This window comes from Callorhinus ursinus, unplaced genomic scaffold (assembly GCF_003265705.2).
Source record: "Callorhinus ursinus isolate GAN/ISIS: 27379988/994484 unplaced genomic scaffold, GSC_fseal_2.0 scaffold10, whole genome shotgun sequence".
Taxonomy (NCBI): Eukaryota; Metazoa; Chordata; class Mammalia; order Carnivora; family Otariidae; genus Callorhinus; species Callorhinus ursinus.
In genome coordinates this window covers 66,625,077-66,640,146 of record NW_027397072.1, presented here as the reverse complement: position 1 = coordinate 66,640,146, position 15,070 = coordinate 66,625,077, and the positions used below count along the sequence as shown (strand labels likewise).

Genomic DNA, 15,070 nt, shown 5'->3' with positions numbered 1-15,070 from the left:
TTAAAGAAGGTGGAAACATTAGCTATCCTTTTTGCCTAAAAGAACTGGAACCTTAAGATGTTACTGATGGATAACGTAGGTTTCCAACATTGTTACGGCTTCTGAACAAGCAGATGGAATACTGTCCTTTCCCCATAATTCTTGTTTCTCTTGTCATTTGCCTTCTGAGTTCCTGGATAAACTTGAATGTTGTTCCTGAATAAACTTGAATGTTGTTCCTGAGTTTAAAAATCCTGGGAAAGGGGCGTGCCTGGGTGGCTCAGTTGGTCAAGTGTCTGACTCTTTATCTCAGCTCAGGTCTTGGTCTCAGCGTTGTGAATTCAAGCCCCGGGTTGGATACCACACTGGGCGTGGAACCTACTTTAAAAAAAAAAAAAGTCCTGGAAAGGGATTAATTGGTCATTTGATACATGTTAAGAATCCTTTCTTAGACTCTCCATTATATAAATTTATACTCGAGCTTCCATTTTGGCCAGTGCCCAAAACATTTTATAGGACTGCGTGTCTCCCATGTCTCTGGTGTGACACACTTGATGTTTTCTCCTTCAGATGCTGGAGAACCAAATGGAGGTGCGGAAGAAGGAGATCGAGGAGCTCCAGAGCCAGGCCCAGGCCCTGAGTCAGGAGGGGAAGAGCACCGATGAGGTGGACAGCAAGCGCCTCACCGTGCAGACCAAGTTCATGGAACTGCTGGAGCCCTTGAACGAGAGAAAGCATAACCTGCTGGCCTCCAAAGAGATCCATCAGTTCAACAGGGATGTGGAGGACGAGATCGTAAGTAGACCTTCACCATACAGGGGGCCTTTCCAGAAGCCTCCTCACCTGTCCTGCCTTAAGCCGTGTTCTCACTTATTTGTTAGACTCACTTTGCACTGCATCGGTGAGCTAGACTATCGAAGCCATGCTTTTATGTATTTACACGAAATGCAACTCCATTGTTCTCTTTGATTTTCTAAAGATGTTCTATGGTTTAATGCCCCTAGAATAGTAGTTTTAAAAAGTAAGGGTGAGGACTCACAGTGAGTCCAACAGTGAGGATGAAGTAGGGTCTGAAAGACAAGCCCTTGCTTTGTCCTGGGGGAGAGGGTCCGTCCGGCTCCTCAGGCAGCTCTTCCCCGTGGGATCGCACACACCTTCTCTCTTGGGCTGGCCTCCCTGCTAATCGGCTGTTCTGAGCTTGTTTGCATCAAATATTTGTTCTTTTTGAGCGGTCCTAACCACCTAAAGTTACAATTCTTTCCAGTTGTGGGTTGGAGAGAGGATGCCTTTGGCAACTTCCACGGATCATGGCCACAATCTCCAGACTGTGCAGCTATTAATAAAGAAAAATCAGGTAAGCGTTCCTGCTTGGGCTAGCTCAGTCTGATGAATGATTGCTCCATATGACAGGGCAGAGACTGAGAGAGAGCACTGTTCCCCTGTTCCCACAGACCCTACAGAAAGAGATCCAGGGACACCAGCCTCGCATTGATGACATCTTCGAGAGGAGCCAAAACATTGTCAGCGACAGCAGCAGCCTTAGTGCTGAGGCCATCCGGCGGAGGCTCGCTGACCTCAAGGAGCTGTGGGGCCTCCTCATTGAGGAGACTGAGAAGCGCCACAGGCGGCTTGAGGAGGCTCACCGGGCCCAGCAGTACTACTTCGACGCAGCCGAGGCGGAGGCGTGGATGAGCGAGCAGGAGCTGTACATGATGTCTGAGGAGAAGGCAAAGGTGAGAGAGGTTTCCAGCCCTGCCCCCGAGAGCCTCAGACTCCCACCCCGAGCTTGTTTTCTGTGGGTGGCTGTGTCTTTGTGAAACATTTCATTGTCGCTTTCAAGTGTCACGGGGGACACTGTGGTGCATTAGGTGACTGGAATCTGTGGCTATTTCCCCTTGACACAGTCTTGGTATGTCATTAAGACTAGGTTTATCCTTTTTTTTTTTTTTTTAATATTTGCCAGAGTCCTTTTTGCTCTTTAATTAATAGAGTTACCTAAACTTCACAAGATGCTTTTGAGACCATTTAAAAGTTTTTAGGGTTGCAGGATGCTGTTGTCTATGTATGTGTTAGACTGTGAGGAGCCTCAGTCGGCCAGGGCACACTTGGTTTCCTGGGCTTTTGCCTGTACGTCAGAGGGGTCTCACTCATTCCGTACAATCCTTGTGTTCATCTTTCACGGGGCCTCCCATGATCCAGACCACGTTGACCCTCCTGAAAGGCTTCGGTGTTGCACTGCCCATATCGCACTTGTGGTTTTATTCTTTCTGATGATTCTTCCTTCCGCCCATCATGCAGTCAGCTGGTCCTGCTTGAAGGTGGTGTTGGGTCAGAGGGGACGACTGTGGTTGTGACCCTCCCCCTCATTGCAGGATGAGCAGAGTGCTGTCTCCATGTTAAAGAAGCACCAGATTCTGGAACAAGCCGTGGAGGACTATGCAGAGACCGTGCATCAGCTCTCCAAGACCAGCCGGGCCCTGGTGGCTGACAGCCATCCTGAAAGGTGAGTACTATTTCGTCAGGATGAGAATGGCTGCTCAGTTCCTCCCAGTGGGAGGGTCTGTTACTCTGACCCATGCAAACGGGAATGGCAGCACCCATCTTGAGTAACTGGTGATGTAGATCTTTGGGAAGGGTTTGTAAAATAGACCCAGTAGGCTTGTGCTGAACAGAAAGGGTGAACTGTTACATTAGGAAACTTCTTGTGGGGTAAATAACTCCTATGAGCCCAAGGCCCTCTTGAAAAATGATTGGTGTCATGAGTCACAAGTACAGATTGACTTGCACAGATACGGGTTATCAAAACCCACCCTTGGGTTGAAAGTCACCCAGTTTAGTTAAGTGAGGATTAGTTTTAGGAGGAGTGGTAGACAAGAATGCACAGACCTGTAAAATAATAGGAGCAAGATGATACCACTTCCTCACAGATCAAGTCCTTTGAGCACCTTGGGAATAAAGAAGAAGAGGGGTATGTGTGGTACTCCCCCAGTTTATACCACGCTCACATATTAACTTTAATGGCAGTTATTTTAGGCTTGCTATGTAACTGCCTTTTATAACTCCGGAAAAGAATCGGCTTTGTGCATCAACCAAGGCAAGGTGAAGATGCAATCAGTGGCCGTGTTGGTCTGGGGGGGTCCTTCATGTGTTCATGATAAGATTCCCAAGAAAGTGCCTTCCTAGTCTCTAGGGTCGAGCATCAAGTCCTTGTCTCTGGTTTCCGGTTACAAGACTGTCTTTATGGGGAGAAGTTGGAAGGAGGGGAGGCAGCACTCCCAGGACCCACTTGACAGGAGTGGTGGGGAAGAGCCTGCACCCCAGAGAAGGTAGCGATGTGTGCCAGTCAGGGATAGCATTTGTCCCTTTGGCCACATGGTTCTTGAGAATGGAAGGTGGCTCCTGGGTTTTGCATTAACTTTTAACGTCAAAGGAAATCCTGACTTCCAGGGTCAGCAATGCAGAGAGTTAGGGTTTCTCCTCCCTCCCTCCATCATCACAGTCATGATGGCCTTCAGCCTTAATGATTGTGTTTTGTTTACATGTTGGCTCTAAAATTACTCAAGGTCAAATTCCAGAGTTTTATATTTTAGGCTAAATAGGAGAGCCAGAAGTTTCCTTCGAGAAATTTTATGTAACATGCTCTCTTAGCATTTCCCCCTCATTTGTTTTCTCCCTGAAGAAAATGTGACATTTAAGGTCCTTTTCCTGCCGCCCCTCCCCATCCCCACCCCCTCTTCCAGTGAGCGCATCAGCATGCGGCAGTCCAAAGTGGATAAGCTGTACGCTGGCCTGAAAGACCTCGCCGAAGAGCGGAGGGGCAAGCTGGACGAGAGGCACAGGCTCTTCCAGCTCAACCGGGAGGTGGATGACTTGGAGCAGTGGATCGCCGAGAGGGAGGTGGTCGCAGGGTCGCACGAGTTGGGGCAGGACTATGAGCACGTCACGGCAAGTACCGCGGGCGAAGCCAGGGCAGCCGTGCAGTGTGCACTATGCCTGGAGGGCCGCTTGACTTCTTATCTGTGAGCACATCACACACCCCAGACTCACATCAGAGGTCATGGGGTTTGGTTTCAGCTCAGCTTGTTTATCACCAGGCAGCTTTGACTTAGCTTGTTTAACCTCTCTGTGCCCTTTTCCCCAGTAGGAAAAGGAGATGGAGCCAGGGCCTTGCTCTGCGATAGTGAGCAAGAAGGAGGCCTGATTGAGTTTTTAGAGCTAAGACCTGTTAAGTCAACCACACTACTTGTTACTTTCCAAGGGACGTTCATAATGATCAAGAAATAAAATGTTCATGGTTTTCTCACTGATTTTTTTTTTTTTTTTACACTCATCTGCATTTCAGATGTTACAAGAACGATTCCGGGAATTTGCCCGAGACACCGGGAACATTGGGCAGGAGCGCGTGGACACCGTCAATCACATGGCCGATGAACTCATCAACTCTGGACATTCGGATGCTGCCACCATCGCTGAGTGGAAGGACGGGCTCAACGAAGCCTGGGCTGACCTCCTGGAGCTCATTGACACGAGAACACAGATTCTTGCCGCCTCCTATGAACTGCACAAGTTTTACCACGACGCCAAGGAGATCTTTGGGCGTATCCAGGACAAACACAAGAAACTCCCCGAGGAGCTTGGGAGAGATCAGAACACAGTGGAGACCTTACAGAGAATGCACACCACATTTGAGCATGACATCCAGGCTCTGGGCACTCAGGTGGGTCAGGGAGCTGCCCAGGGTGGTGGGGAGCATCTTTGTGCATCTCTGAGCGTCTCTCTCCATTCCTTGGCTCCTCAAAACATGCCTTCAAGAATTGCCCAGATTCAACACACACACACACACACACACACACACACACACACACACACACAATTGTTAAAATGCTCCATTTGGGAGAACTCAGTCCATAAAGTTCACAGTGTGCTACATGCACAGACATCATTAAGTGACTCTCCCCACAATTAAAACAAACCAGATGCACTTGCAAACGTTTGCAAGTTATAGACCTTCTCAACAAGAATTTGTATTGTTAGCTGTTCACCCAGAATCGTTTCCGCAATAATACCTTATTATTCTCCATCCACCAGTGTCTGAGTTTTATGTCCATGAAGAGGGAAAACAACAGTCTAATGTTTTAATATGCCTGGTCTCCCCACTCCCCCAGTCTGAAATGGCTGACACAAAGACTTTCTTTAAAAGATACTTGACAGAGTGATAACAGCACAGCAGTGAGAACCTGGAGTAGTATAATCACTCTTTAGTTCACTCCCCAGTCTCTGCACAGTTTCTTGTTTAGTCTTACGACTTTCAGAGGAAAAATCAATTGTATCTTTTTCTCCTAAACTTGATGGTCCTAGAGAAGAAATCAGTTTTATTAAAGATACCAGCCCTGGGTATATTAGGAGGTTTGTTCTTGTCTGTTCGGAGTGCATTGGTAATCTAGGGCAGGGATCAGCATAGAAGCGCAGATGGTAAATATTTTCAGCCTGGTGGGACACGTGGTCCCTGTTGCAAGTTCTCAGCTCTGCCTTTATACCGTAGGTGGCTCCAGACAATACAAAAGGAAGGAGCATGGCTGTGGCACAGTAAATCTTGATTTATAGAAACACGGGCCCAGCTCGGACTGTGGGCTGACCCTGATCCAGTGCCATTAGCCTTACCAGTCTTCGGTGTACTTTGGAGTTTGTTCTCTGGAGGGACCACCTTTCCCATTGCCTTCTCCCCTGCCCTTAATTGGCCCCTTCTAGAAACTGATAGATCACAGCTGGGGCTCCATGCAGATTACGTGGCTTCAGCTTTTCCACCAAGGAGTTAGAAGATACCGAGGGAATATTTAAAAACAGGTATGTGGAGTGTCTTAGGGTCTGCATGAAGCAGAATTTAGTAGGGGGGCTCCACCGTGTATCCCAAGGATTTCCAGTCTTTCCTTCAGAGCTGGTGGCCTCCCCAGCTCTGACAACTTGCCATTCAGAAGCTTATCAGCTTCGTGTTCAGGGGTTTTCGTCGCACAGAAGGTCCTTGGGCACCACGTGAATGCCTGAGGCTCCTAACAATGCAGTCTCACCTGTGCCTGGAGCAAGGCTTCTGGAGAGGAGCAGACCCCAGTTTGAATTGGGGCCTATTGCTCTGTATCACTGCAAGTTTAATTTGTGCTCCCGTGAGAGCTCTGTAAGTGTTCTGTAACTGTTGTTACATAAAAAAGAGCTTGAGGGAACTTGTGGGATGCCTCAAGGACAGAGCGAGAACAGACCTTCCCGGCGGTAGGTCTTTCCCTGCACCTGTAAAATCACTTCGTTTTAGAACTTCAGGAAACTCTAGAAATGACTGAGTTGCTCTCTTATTTTCTTCATTAAACCCCTTCACCTGGTGAGACTCAGATTGCTGAGGGCACCCATCTCCTCTCGAAGGAGGGAAGGAGTCCTCTCCCTCGAGTCTTGAGAGTTTCTGCCTCACCGTATCTGCTGGACGAGGCCATTTACAGCTCTAGAAGTATGCGTGCCCCTCCTGCAAATACAGACTCAGCCCAGGTTTCTTGTAACAGAATTAGAATAGAGGGAGGCCCTTGGAGCAGGCTCCCAGAAGCCGGTGGTGCACCCTTGCCCACTGTTTAAGTCTTGGCCAGCCCACTCTGCACGGGAGCCATAGTAGTGGTCCTCACCGACTGCTCAGAGCAGTAGTTCATTTGTGTGGGGAATTTTCACTTTTGCTATCCCTCCTCTACCTTGTTTTTGTTTGCTTGGGGCTTTTTGGTTTTAGTTTTTTTTTTTTGAGAACAAATTAAAAACAACCAGAGGCACAGGAAAAGGTTTTTTGTTATTGTTGTCATTTTGTTTGGGTTTTTTTTTTTTTTAATTGTTGGGAAAGATTTGGTTAGTCCTATAGGAAATTAGTTTTTCAAATAATTTCCTAGGAACTTGCTCATTGTTCCTTGAGTTACACCTGAGCCACAGTCATGGAAGATTTCTAGAAGCAGGGATATGGAAATCAGAGCATCATGGAAAACAAACCCCATTGATTCTTCTTTGCATCTGTTGCAGAAATTTGTTTGCCTTACATGCCACCACCTGAAGTCCTTCTTTGTGGTCAGGGTCAGTGTCCAGCTCCCTGAAAGCACCAGTGTTGTCCATCCTTACCCCCTTCTCCCCGCGTACACCCCCACTGGTATCCAACAGCAAACTCCCTCATAGGCCTCTCCAGGCTCCTGTAGTCTGGGATGACACTTGTCTGTGGACTGTGGTCACACAGCCTCAGTAAGTGAAGGCTGATCGTATATTCTCCTCCTATATGTGTGTTTTTAATTAGATGTCGTTAACATGGCACTACTAATACGTAACAGAAATCTAAAAATATAAAATAGCCACAGTTACGACTTTCTCTTGTACAAGCCTATCTCCCTTCCACTCCTCCCCGCAAAAAAGGCAAAAGCCGATCCTTGTTTTTCCCACTTTATTGCTCAGGAAGTGGATATTAGGTACACTCCATCCTCCTAGAACACTTTGCATGAGTATATAGAGCCCTTCTTTGTTCTTTTACATGCCTACGGAAGAGCCTCTTGTATGGATGTGCCATCATGAGTGTAACCAGATTCTCACTGATGAACCTTTATTTTCACTCTTCTGCTTTTACAGATGTTGCTACAATAAATAATGTCTTTCATTTCCTGAATGTGCATAATTATATGTAGGATAAATTCCCCAAAGTGGGATCATAAAATCAGAAGGTGCGTTTGTAACTTTGATGCATACTGCCTGTGCCTTCTACAGAAGCTGTAGCCCCTTGTCCTGTCAACAGTCAGATCCACTCACTGGCAGGTACACCATCAGACTTGAATTTTTGCCAGCTAATAGATAACAACTTATAGTATCTCCGTGGAGCATCTTTTGCTAAGACCTGTTTGCATTTCCTGTTTATTGAAATTTGGCTAGTGAGAAGTCCACCTTCTTGGATGTCAATCAGCTTTTTGGGCTACATGAGATGATATAATTTTGTTTTTCAAGTTGAACTGGCCCATGTGAGAGCTCTTACAGCAACATCATAACAATGGAAAACTTGTTTTCAAACTGAATTCTTCATGGCAGTTACTTGTTCATGATTTAAAAAAAAAAAAACCCTTCTGTACCGTGCGTGTTGTTTTTTTTTTTTTGCGCGTGTTGATTTTTCTAATATGTCTACGTATGTACCCTGTGCTTTCTGTACCATCTTTATATCCCAGGCTGCCTCCAGGACACCTGACCAAGGTCTCCTGCCTGCATTCCTGTAGCATTTCATTTGTCTTCTCATTCGCACTGAACTACATAATGCAGTTCAGTACATTTATACTTAAACTTAGATTTTTCCAGTGTGGATCTCCCCGATAGAATTGTGAGCTCATTGGGGTGTAGGAGCCCCATGTTGGCTCGGTGCTCTCATTAGTGCAGAACAGCATATGGTGTGCATGGAGAGAGCGGTGAGGTGGTGGAGAGAAGGCCCCCACCCATCTGAGCTGACTTCTCTCCCTGGTGGCTTTGCAGGTAAGGCAGCTCCAGGAGGATGCGGCCCGTCTCCAGGCAGCCTATGCAGGTGACAAGGCTGATGACATCCAGAAGCGGGAGAACGAGGTCCTGGAAGCCTGGAAGGCCCTGCTGGATGCCTGTGAGGGCCGCAGGGTGCGGCTGGTGGACACAGGGGACAAGTTCCGCTTCTTCAGCATGGTACGCGACCTCATGTTGTGGATGGAGGATGTCATCCGGCAGATCGAAGCCCAGGAGAAGCCCAGGTAACCCTCCTGGCCTCCTGGGTGGGAGGAAATCCAGCCTGCTGACCCTGGGCAATTGTAGAGGAATCTTCTAGAGAGAACCAGGGGCCACTCCCAAGAGCTTCAAGGCCAGAGACGGGGTGGTGAGGAGTTTTGGGGCAGCTTCTCTTGCTTCTGGTGTCTACAGCACACAGTTGCCGGGGAACCAGGCACAGTGTTGCCAAGCCGTCTCACCTACTCCCCACCCCCACGCTCCACACTCACTCCTGCCCTCCTGCCCTTTCTCTGGGCCTCACGCTTCAAGCAGCCACATACCCTGGGCATGACTAGCTCTCCCTCATCATTGGAATTGAGTTCTTTTTCTGTGTCTGAGATTAAAAACCACTCTATCCCTTTTCTCATGCATTACCAAAGGTGTCTCTTACCCTCACCATCTGCTTAAATGGTGTTTTGAGACGATTATTTAATATTTGTTCCATATCTTCTCTCTGGCCGTGTTTGCTGCAAGGCAGTGAAGAGCAGCTAAGAGATGAACAGGCAGGCCACATACACAATCTCCAGTTTTAGCCCTGCCAGCTCCAGTCCCCGCTGTAATTGAGAAAAAGTCTTTTATTACTGTATATATAAAAAGCAGTTGTATTTCCCAGATCAGGACTTTAGGTTTTGATTCATGAGAAGTTCTCACAGCTCTATAGTAGTTGATTTCCAAGCTGGTGCTGGCTCTGTGTGCCTCTTCGTGCCCGAATAAGAGGGGATATTAGGAACACACATGTCCTGAACTTTTGGCAGTGTGGGTATAAAAGTTTGAACAGAAATCCAGTGGTTTTTCTGGCACCTGCCTGGCAACCATTTGGAGTTACTCAGATGTGTGCATGCATGTATGCATGCACGCGCGCGCGCACACACACACACACTAATGAGAGAAGCCTTATTACAAATGTTAGGTTGCATTGCTGGTCCTCAATCAGACCTGAAAGACATATTGTGCTGTTGCGCTGTTCCTGCAAATTAATTACGTGTTTTGAAACCTACATGTTTATTTGGAAAGCTTGATCTCCTAAAGGAGGTATTATTTGTTTAATTTTAGGGATGTATCATCTGTTGAACTATTAATGAATAATCATCAAGGAATCAAAGCTGAAATCGATGCTCGTAATGACAGTTTCACAACCTGCATTGAACTTGGGAAATCCCTGCTGGCGAGAAAGCACTATGCATCTGAGGAGGTAGGACGGCTCTTTGCTTTATGGCCCCGGGGTAAATGCAGTTGGTCTTAGGATGTAAGATGACTTTATTTTGTTAGTATGTATGCATGTGTATATGCAGACACATACACAGAAATATATATGTATTCATACACAGGTATACTTACATGTATATTGAAATTCTTTGCTCCTCTCCCGTGTGTGTGGAATAGTTAACACAAGAACATTCTAGGCACAGAAGAGCATTTCTGCAGGCCTCAGGTTGAAGTCCCATCCTTTGTCACCTCCTCCAGTACTCACCCTGGGTGGCATCCCTTTTGTGTCTAATTCGAGTGAGGATGGTGGTAATAAAGAGATAAATGATGAGTCACCATGTGGCCCCCTTGAAGGGGTAGGGTGTTCTCTCAGGTCAGGGCTTTGCCCCTCTCACTGTCCATCTCTTCCTGAGTGTGTTCGCCATATGGAGCCCCAGAATCGGGAGGTGGCTCAGTGCATGGTTGGCTGCCTCAGGACAGCAGCTGTGGGTGGAGCCCAGCCTTTCCTCTCAGCCCCTTCTGGAAGGCACTTTGCCGTGTTTTTCTCTCTAGTACATAAATAGACTGAGTAGTCCTTAGGTACTCTCCCTGGTTTAGTAGGGATCTCTACAGAAAATGTATTTTTCTTATGTGAGGTGACCCATCAAGGGGAAGGCTAGGAGGATGTGGTACAATTTGTTAAGATGTCCCTGTTGTCCTTCTTTCATCACAGATCAAGGAAAAATTACTGCAGTTGACAGAAAAGAGAAAAGAAATGATTGACAAGTGGGAAGACCGTTGGGAATGGTTGAGACTGAGTAAGAACCTATTTAATCTTTTTTTTTGGGTGTCCATTGACCACGTGCAAGTTTAGTTTCCTGCCGTGATTTGTTGTGATGTTATCATAATGATTTTTGGAGTTCTTAATGCTTCTTTCTTAATGCCGTAGTTCACCATTTCATGCTAAATATTTTTAAGTAGTTCCCTGTGGCATATACATTATTTTTCATCCCATGATTGATCTCAGTGTTGTAAGTGGGATTTGGGTGTTCTTCAGGAACAGCATGGAATAACAATTTGATGTCCTTCTGGGAGAGTCCAGCTTGAAGTCCCTTCCTCCTCTAGTTATCTTTAAGAGGAATTATTACTGCAGTCAAGAAAGTAGAAAGTTCGCCTGATTAGGTCTTATATCTGGTGCTCTCAATAGAAGGTTGGTAACTTTATAAAAGCTACCAACTACAAAGGTTTTGCAATGAGCTGGCCATTATTCTAAGTGTTGTATATATTTTTCTGTATTTACACCCCAAGGGGACCCTCTGAGGTAGATTCTAATTTTAGTCTGATTTTATGAAGGAATATATGAGCTACCACAGAGTTTATAATGGGAATAGCATTTAATAATAGGTATAAACACTGGTAGCCCAACTCCAGCATGATTTACCATCCTTCACCATTCTGTGCATGGGGCTCTGGGCTCTATCAGTGTAATAGAACCCCATTCTCAGACCCCAGGGGTGCTCACTGGAAACAGAATCCAGGGGGCCTTGTCTAAAAGGTTTGTAAAATGCCTAATGCAGGCACCTCACCCTTTTGGGCTAGAACCCTCTTTTGAAAAAGAGATCCCTCTCTTGACCATTATTTGGATGAGGATTTGGTGTACAAATTGTGAGGATTTCCTGGGCACGTTCACTTCAGCAAAGCCTGTATTCCTCCACACTGTGAACGAGGCACCAGGTTGTATGCTGGGTGCGTGTGATGACGGGGTGAGTCCCTCATGCAGCCGTGGGATCTTCTCCTTGTAGCCTTGTTGAGAGGCTGTTGGCAGCTGCTGGGGATGCTGATGCTGCCTGCAGTCCTTTCATTACCTGTATGGCCCCAAGCATCACTGCTTGAGGCCGTGGTGCAAAGCCAAGTTCTAACCTGCCCCTCCCTTCACTGCAGTTGACGTCTACTGTCTTTCCTCCCTCTCAGCTCCCCCAAATTAAAACCGACAGCTACCACCCCAGGAAGGGTGGTTGATGAATGAGTGCCTGCGTAGTCTGGTTGTATGTAGATTGAATTCCTTCAGGGCCCTGAGGCTTACCTCACTGAAGTAGGGCGGAGTGAGTAGAGCATACCTCCTAGGCCTGCACTGTCCACTGTGGTAGCCCCTGTCCACCTGCAGCTCCTGAGAACGTGCAGTGTGGCTGGTCCAAACTGAGGTGTGCTGTACGTATAAAATGTATATCGTTTCAGAGACAGAAGGAAAAGAAGTTACGTCTCAATTTTGTTGTATTGCTTACATGCTGAAATCATAGTTTGATCTATTGGGTTATCTAAAATACGCTTGTTAATTTCACCTGTTTTAAAGTTTCACCGATTTATTTTCTGTGTGGCTACTAGAAAAGTTAAAGTGGGATAAGTAGCCCACGTCACACACAGGCTGTACCGCACCGATCGAGGCTGGAGACTGGCCGTGTGGGCAGCTGCCATCAGGGGGCAGCATCGTCCCCGACTGCCCGGCCCCCCCTGCTGGCCCACACTCACTCTCGGTACCCTGTGCAGTTTTGGAGGTCCACCAGTTCTCACGGGACGCCAGTGTGGCCGAGGCCTGGCTGCTCGGACAGGAGCCCTACCTATCCAGCCGAGAAATAGGCCAGAGTGTGGACGAGGTGGAGAAGCTCATCAAGCGCCACGAGGCTTTTGAGAAGTCTGCAGCCACCTGGGACGAGAGGTTCTCCGCCCTGGAGAGGCTGACGACGGTGAGTGGCTGCTGGGTGCTGGGGGTGCTTGGCCCTTTGGTTCTCCTGGGCAGCTTCTTCCTGTTTGCCTCCTATAGACCAGAGAGTCATATCATTGCTCTGTTGTTAGAAGCAGTGAGGACCTTCCTAAAACTGGCTGTTCTCTTGGTACAGAACCTGGGGAGACTGATAAGGGCTGCCACTCCCTCAGTTACTTCCTGCGTACCTAGCTGTGTAGTCACTTCCCTGCCTGGGAATTGATTGATTGGGGTTTGCCTTTCTCTTTTGATCTGCTTTTCCTCTTATATCTCATAGAAGCTTTGGTTTGTAGGGGAGCTTCGCCTTATAGTTTAATTCAGATTTTCAGAATCAGAATTTCTCTCAAGTAGTAGCTGGATCCTAGAGCACTGAGAATTCTCCCATTCCTGATCATTTCTTCTGCCACCATTAAATTAATGCTTTAGAATAAGGCTTGCTCACTGGTGTTTCCTCTCCAATGACACTTGCACTTCTGATAGAAAGCCGATTCTTTATGGTCTACAAAAATGGAGTTCTTTCCAGTTTCTGCAGTACTGAGGATATAAAACATATCTGCATACTTGTGTGTTAACTGGAATATTTTTAGTGCATACATACTGCTTGTGAAATGGCTTAGTTTCAGTTAGACTGCTCTGTGGCTTTTTTAAAGTGTTACTTGGGTTTGGGCTGAACACAGATGCCTACCGCAGCACAAGAATCCTCCTTGAGAATTACTGCAACTCTGTCTCGGTGGTGTTTGTCTGAGCTCTGATGGGAAGTCCATTGTGGACCCTCATGCTCAAGTACTTTCTTCCCAAGCAGAGTTGAGAGCTGCACAGTTCATTTAGAAATGAAACCCCGAGTCCCAGGAGGCACCCAAACCCACTGAGTAGACCTGCGTCCTCACTCGGGTCTGTTTCCCGTCGTTCTGGGTTCTAGCTGCAGTTCTGTGATCCCAGTGCTGTCTTGCTGGGTGTCAGCCCTTCTGGTTGTCCGGCATGATCCAGGGTAGGAGACCGAGGCAGGAGGGCTTTCTGGGTTCCTCAAGAACCCTTTCCTTAAAAGAAGCAGAGTGAACTTTGCTGTGTCTGCCCTCAGCTGGAGTTACTGGAAGTGCGCAGACAGCAAGAGGAGGAGGAGAGGAAGAGGCGGCCGCCGTCTCCCGAGCCGAGCACGAGGGCTTCTGAGGAGACCGAGTCCCAGCAGCAGTGGTGAGTCGGGGGCAGCCTGCACTGCCCGAGTCTTAGCTTCCCTGACAAGTGAGGTTCGGGGATCGTCTTTGCTAAGCTTGTGCGACACTCGGCCTCACCACATGCCCTTCCCGTTAATTCTGGAGAGTGTGTCAGATCTGTGTAGTCACCCCCGATGACATCGGAGAGCACACACTTGCCTCAGGTGACATTGCTGTGTAGGCGGCAGAAGTGGGGTGTGGACAGCACCCACTCCACTGCCTGCACACGCGTGCACACGCACACACTCGGAATTCCCATGTGACTAGTGGAAGGCGTGAACCACCCAGATTTCAGGCCACTGATTATGTGGTGTTGCTTTGTGAAAGTTCTTCACATAAAGAACAGAAATTATTGTCTATTTCTGAAAAACTAATGACTATGCTGTGGTGAGAGCCCTGTGCCAACCCCGAATGCTGCCTGTGCTGGGGGGAGAGGGCATGCCTGTGCTCTTGCTCTCTACCTAGACTTGGTTTGGAATACCTGGGAAGTTCCTAAAAAGAAATTGCATTGCATAAAAGGGGGTTGCATATGTTTTTTCTGAGAGAGAGTCTGTAATAAAATTGAGTGGTGATGTTCTCCCTCATCGTCTCTGTTTTTCTCTCTTTCCTCCTTTTCCTTACCTTCCCCTTCCCTCCCCTGCCCTCCTTCCCTGCTTTACCCAACAGGGATACTTCAAAAGGAGAGCAAGTTTCCCAGAACGGTTTGCCAGCTGAACAGGGATCTCCACGGGTTAGTTACCGCTCTCAAACCTACCAAAACTACAAAAACTTTAATAGCAGACGGACAGCCAGTGACCAGCCGTGGTCTGGACTGTGAAGTTCACTACCATTTGTCAAGAACCACTCTTTCCAAATCCTGTTGGTTTGACCTTTTGGCTTCCACTTCACCCACAGTGTTAAAATTTTTCCTTAATTCGTAGGCTTCCTTGGTTTCATATTTGCTTGCATTTAATTCATGTTTATTTGAGTCTATTAACTGATGGATGCTCAGTTGCCTTAAAGCAACATACTTATTTTTTGTTTATTTATTGTGAGCTTTTTACTTTATTGAGATTTTACAGCGAAAGCCTTACATGATTAATTGAAATTAAATGAGATTACAGCAAAATGAAGAAGAAAACTAGAATCCGACAGGTATGACACATCCAGTTATACTAACAGGGTGCAA

The 15,070-nt window shown here is 47.2% G+C and overlaps 1 protein-coding gene across 4 annotated transcripts in view; it reads left to right on the top strand.

Moving 5' to 3' along the window:
- SPTBN1 (spectrin beta, non-erythrocytic 1) overlaps window positions 1-15,070 on the top strand; it is a 192,708-nt gene that overhangs the window by 163,723 nt on the left and 13,915 nt on the right. For all 4 annotated transcript variants that reach the window (XM_025868837.2, XM_073897698.1, XM_025868838.2 and 1 more), the window contains 12 exons: window positions 550-774; window positions 1,244-1,333; window positions 1,431-1,712; window positions 2,352-2,482; window positions 3,720-3,924; window positions 4,322-4,696; window positions 8,491-8,735; window positions 9,802-9,940; window positions 10,667-10,751; window positions 12,478-12,674; window positions 13,770-13,882; window positions 14,569-14,632. In XM_025868837.2, the coding sequence (XP_025724622.1) occupies window positions 550-774; window positions 1,244-1,333; window positions 1,431-1,712; window positions 2,352-2,482; window positions 3,720-3,924; window positions 4,322-4,696; window positions 8,491-8,735; window positions 9,802-9,940; window positions 10,667-10,751; window positions 12,478-12,674; window positions 13,770-13,882; window positions 14,569-14,632 (2,151 nt within the window). The remainder of the gene's footprint in view (window positions 1-549; window positions 775-1,243; window positions 1,334-1,430; window positions 1,713-2,351; window positions 2,483-3,719; window positions 3,925-4,321; window positions 4,697-8,490; window positions 8,736-9,801; window positions 9,941-10,666; window positions 10,752-12,477; window positions 12,675-13,769; window positions 13,883-14,568; window positions 14,633-15,070) is intronic.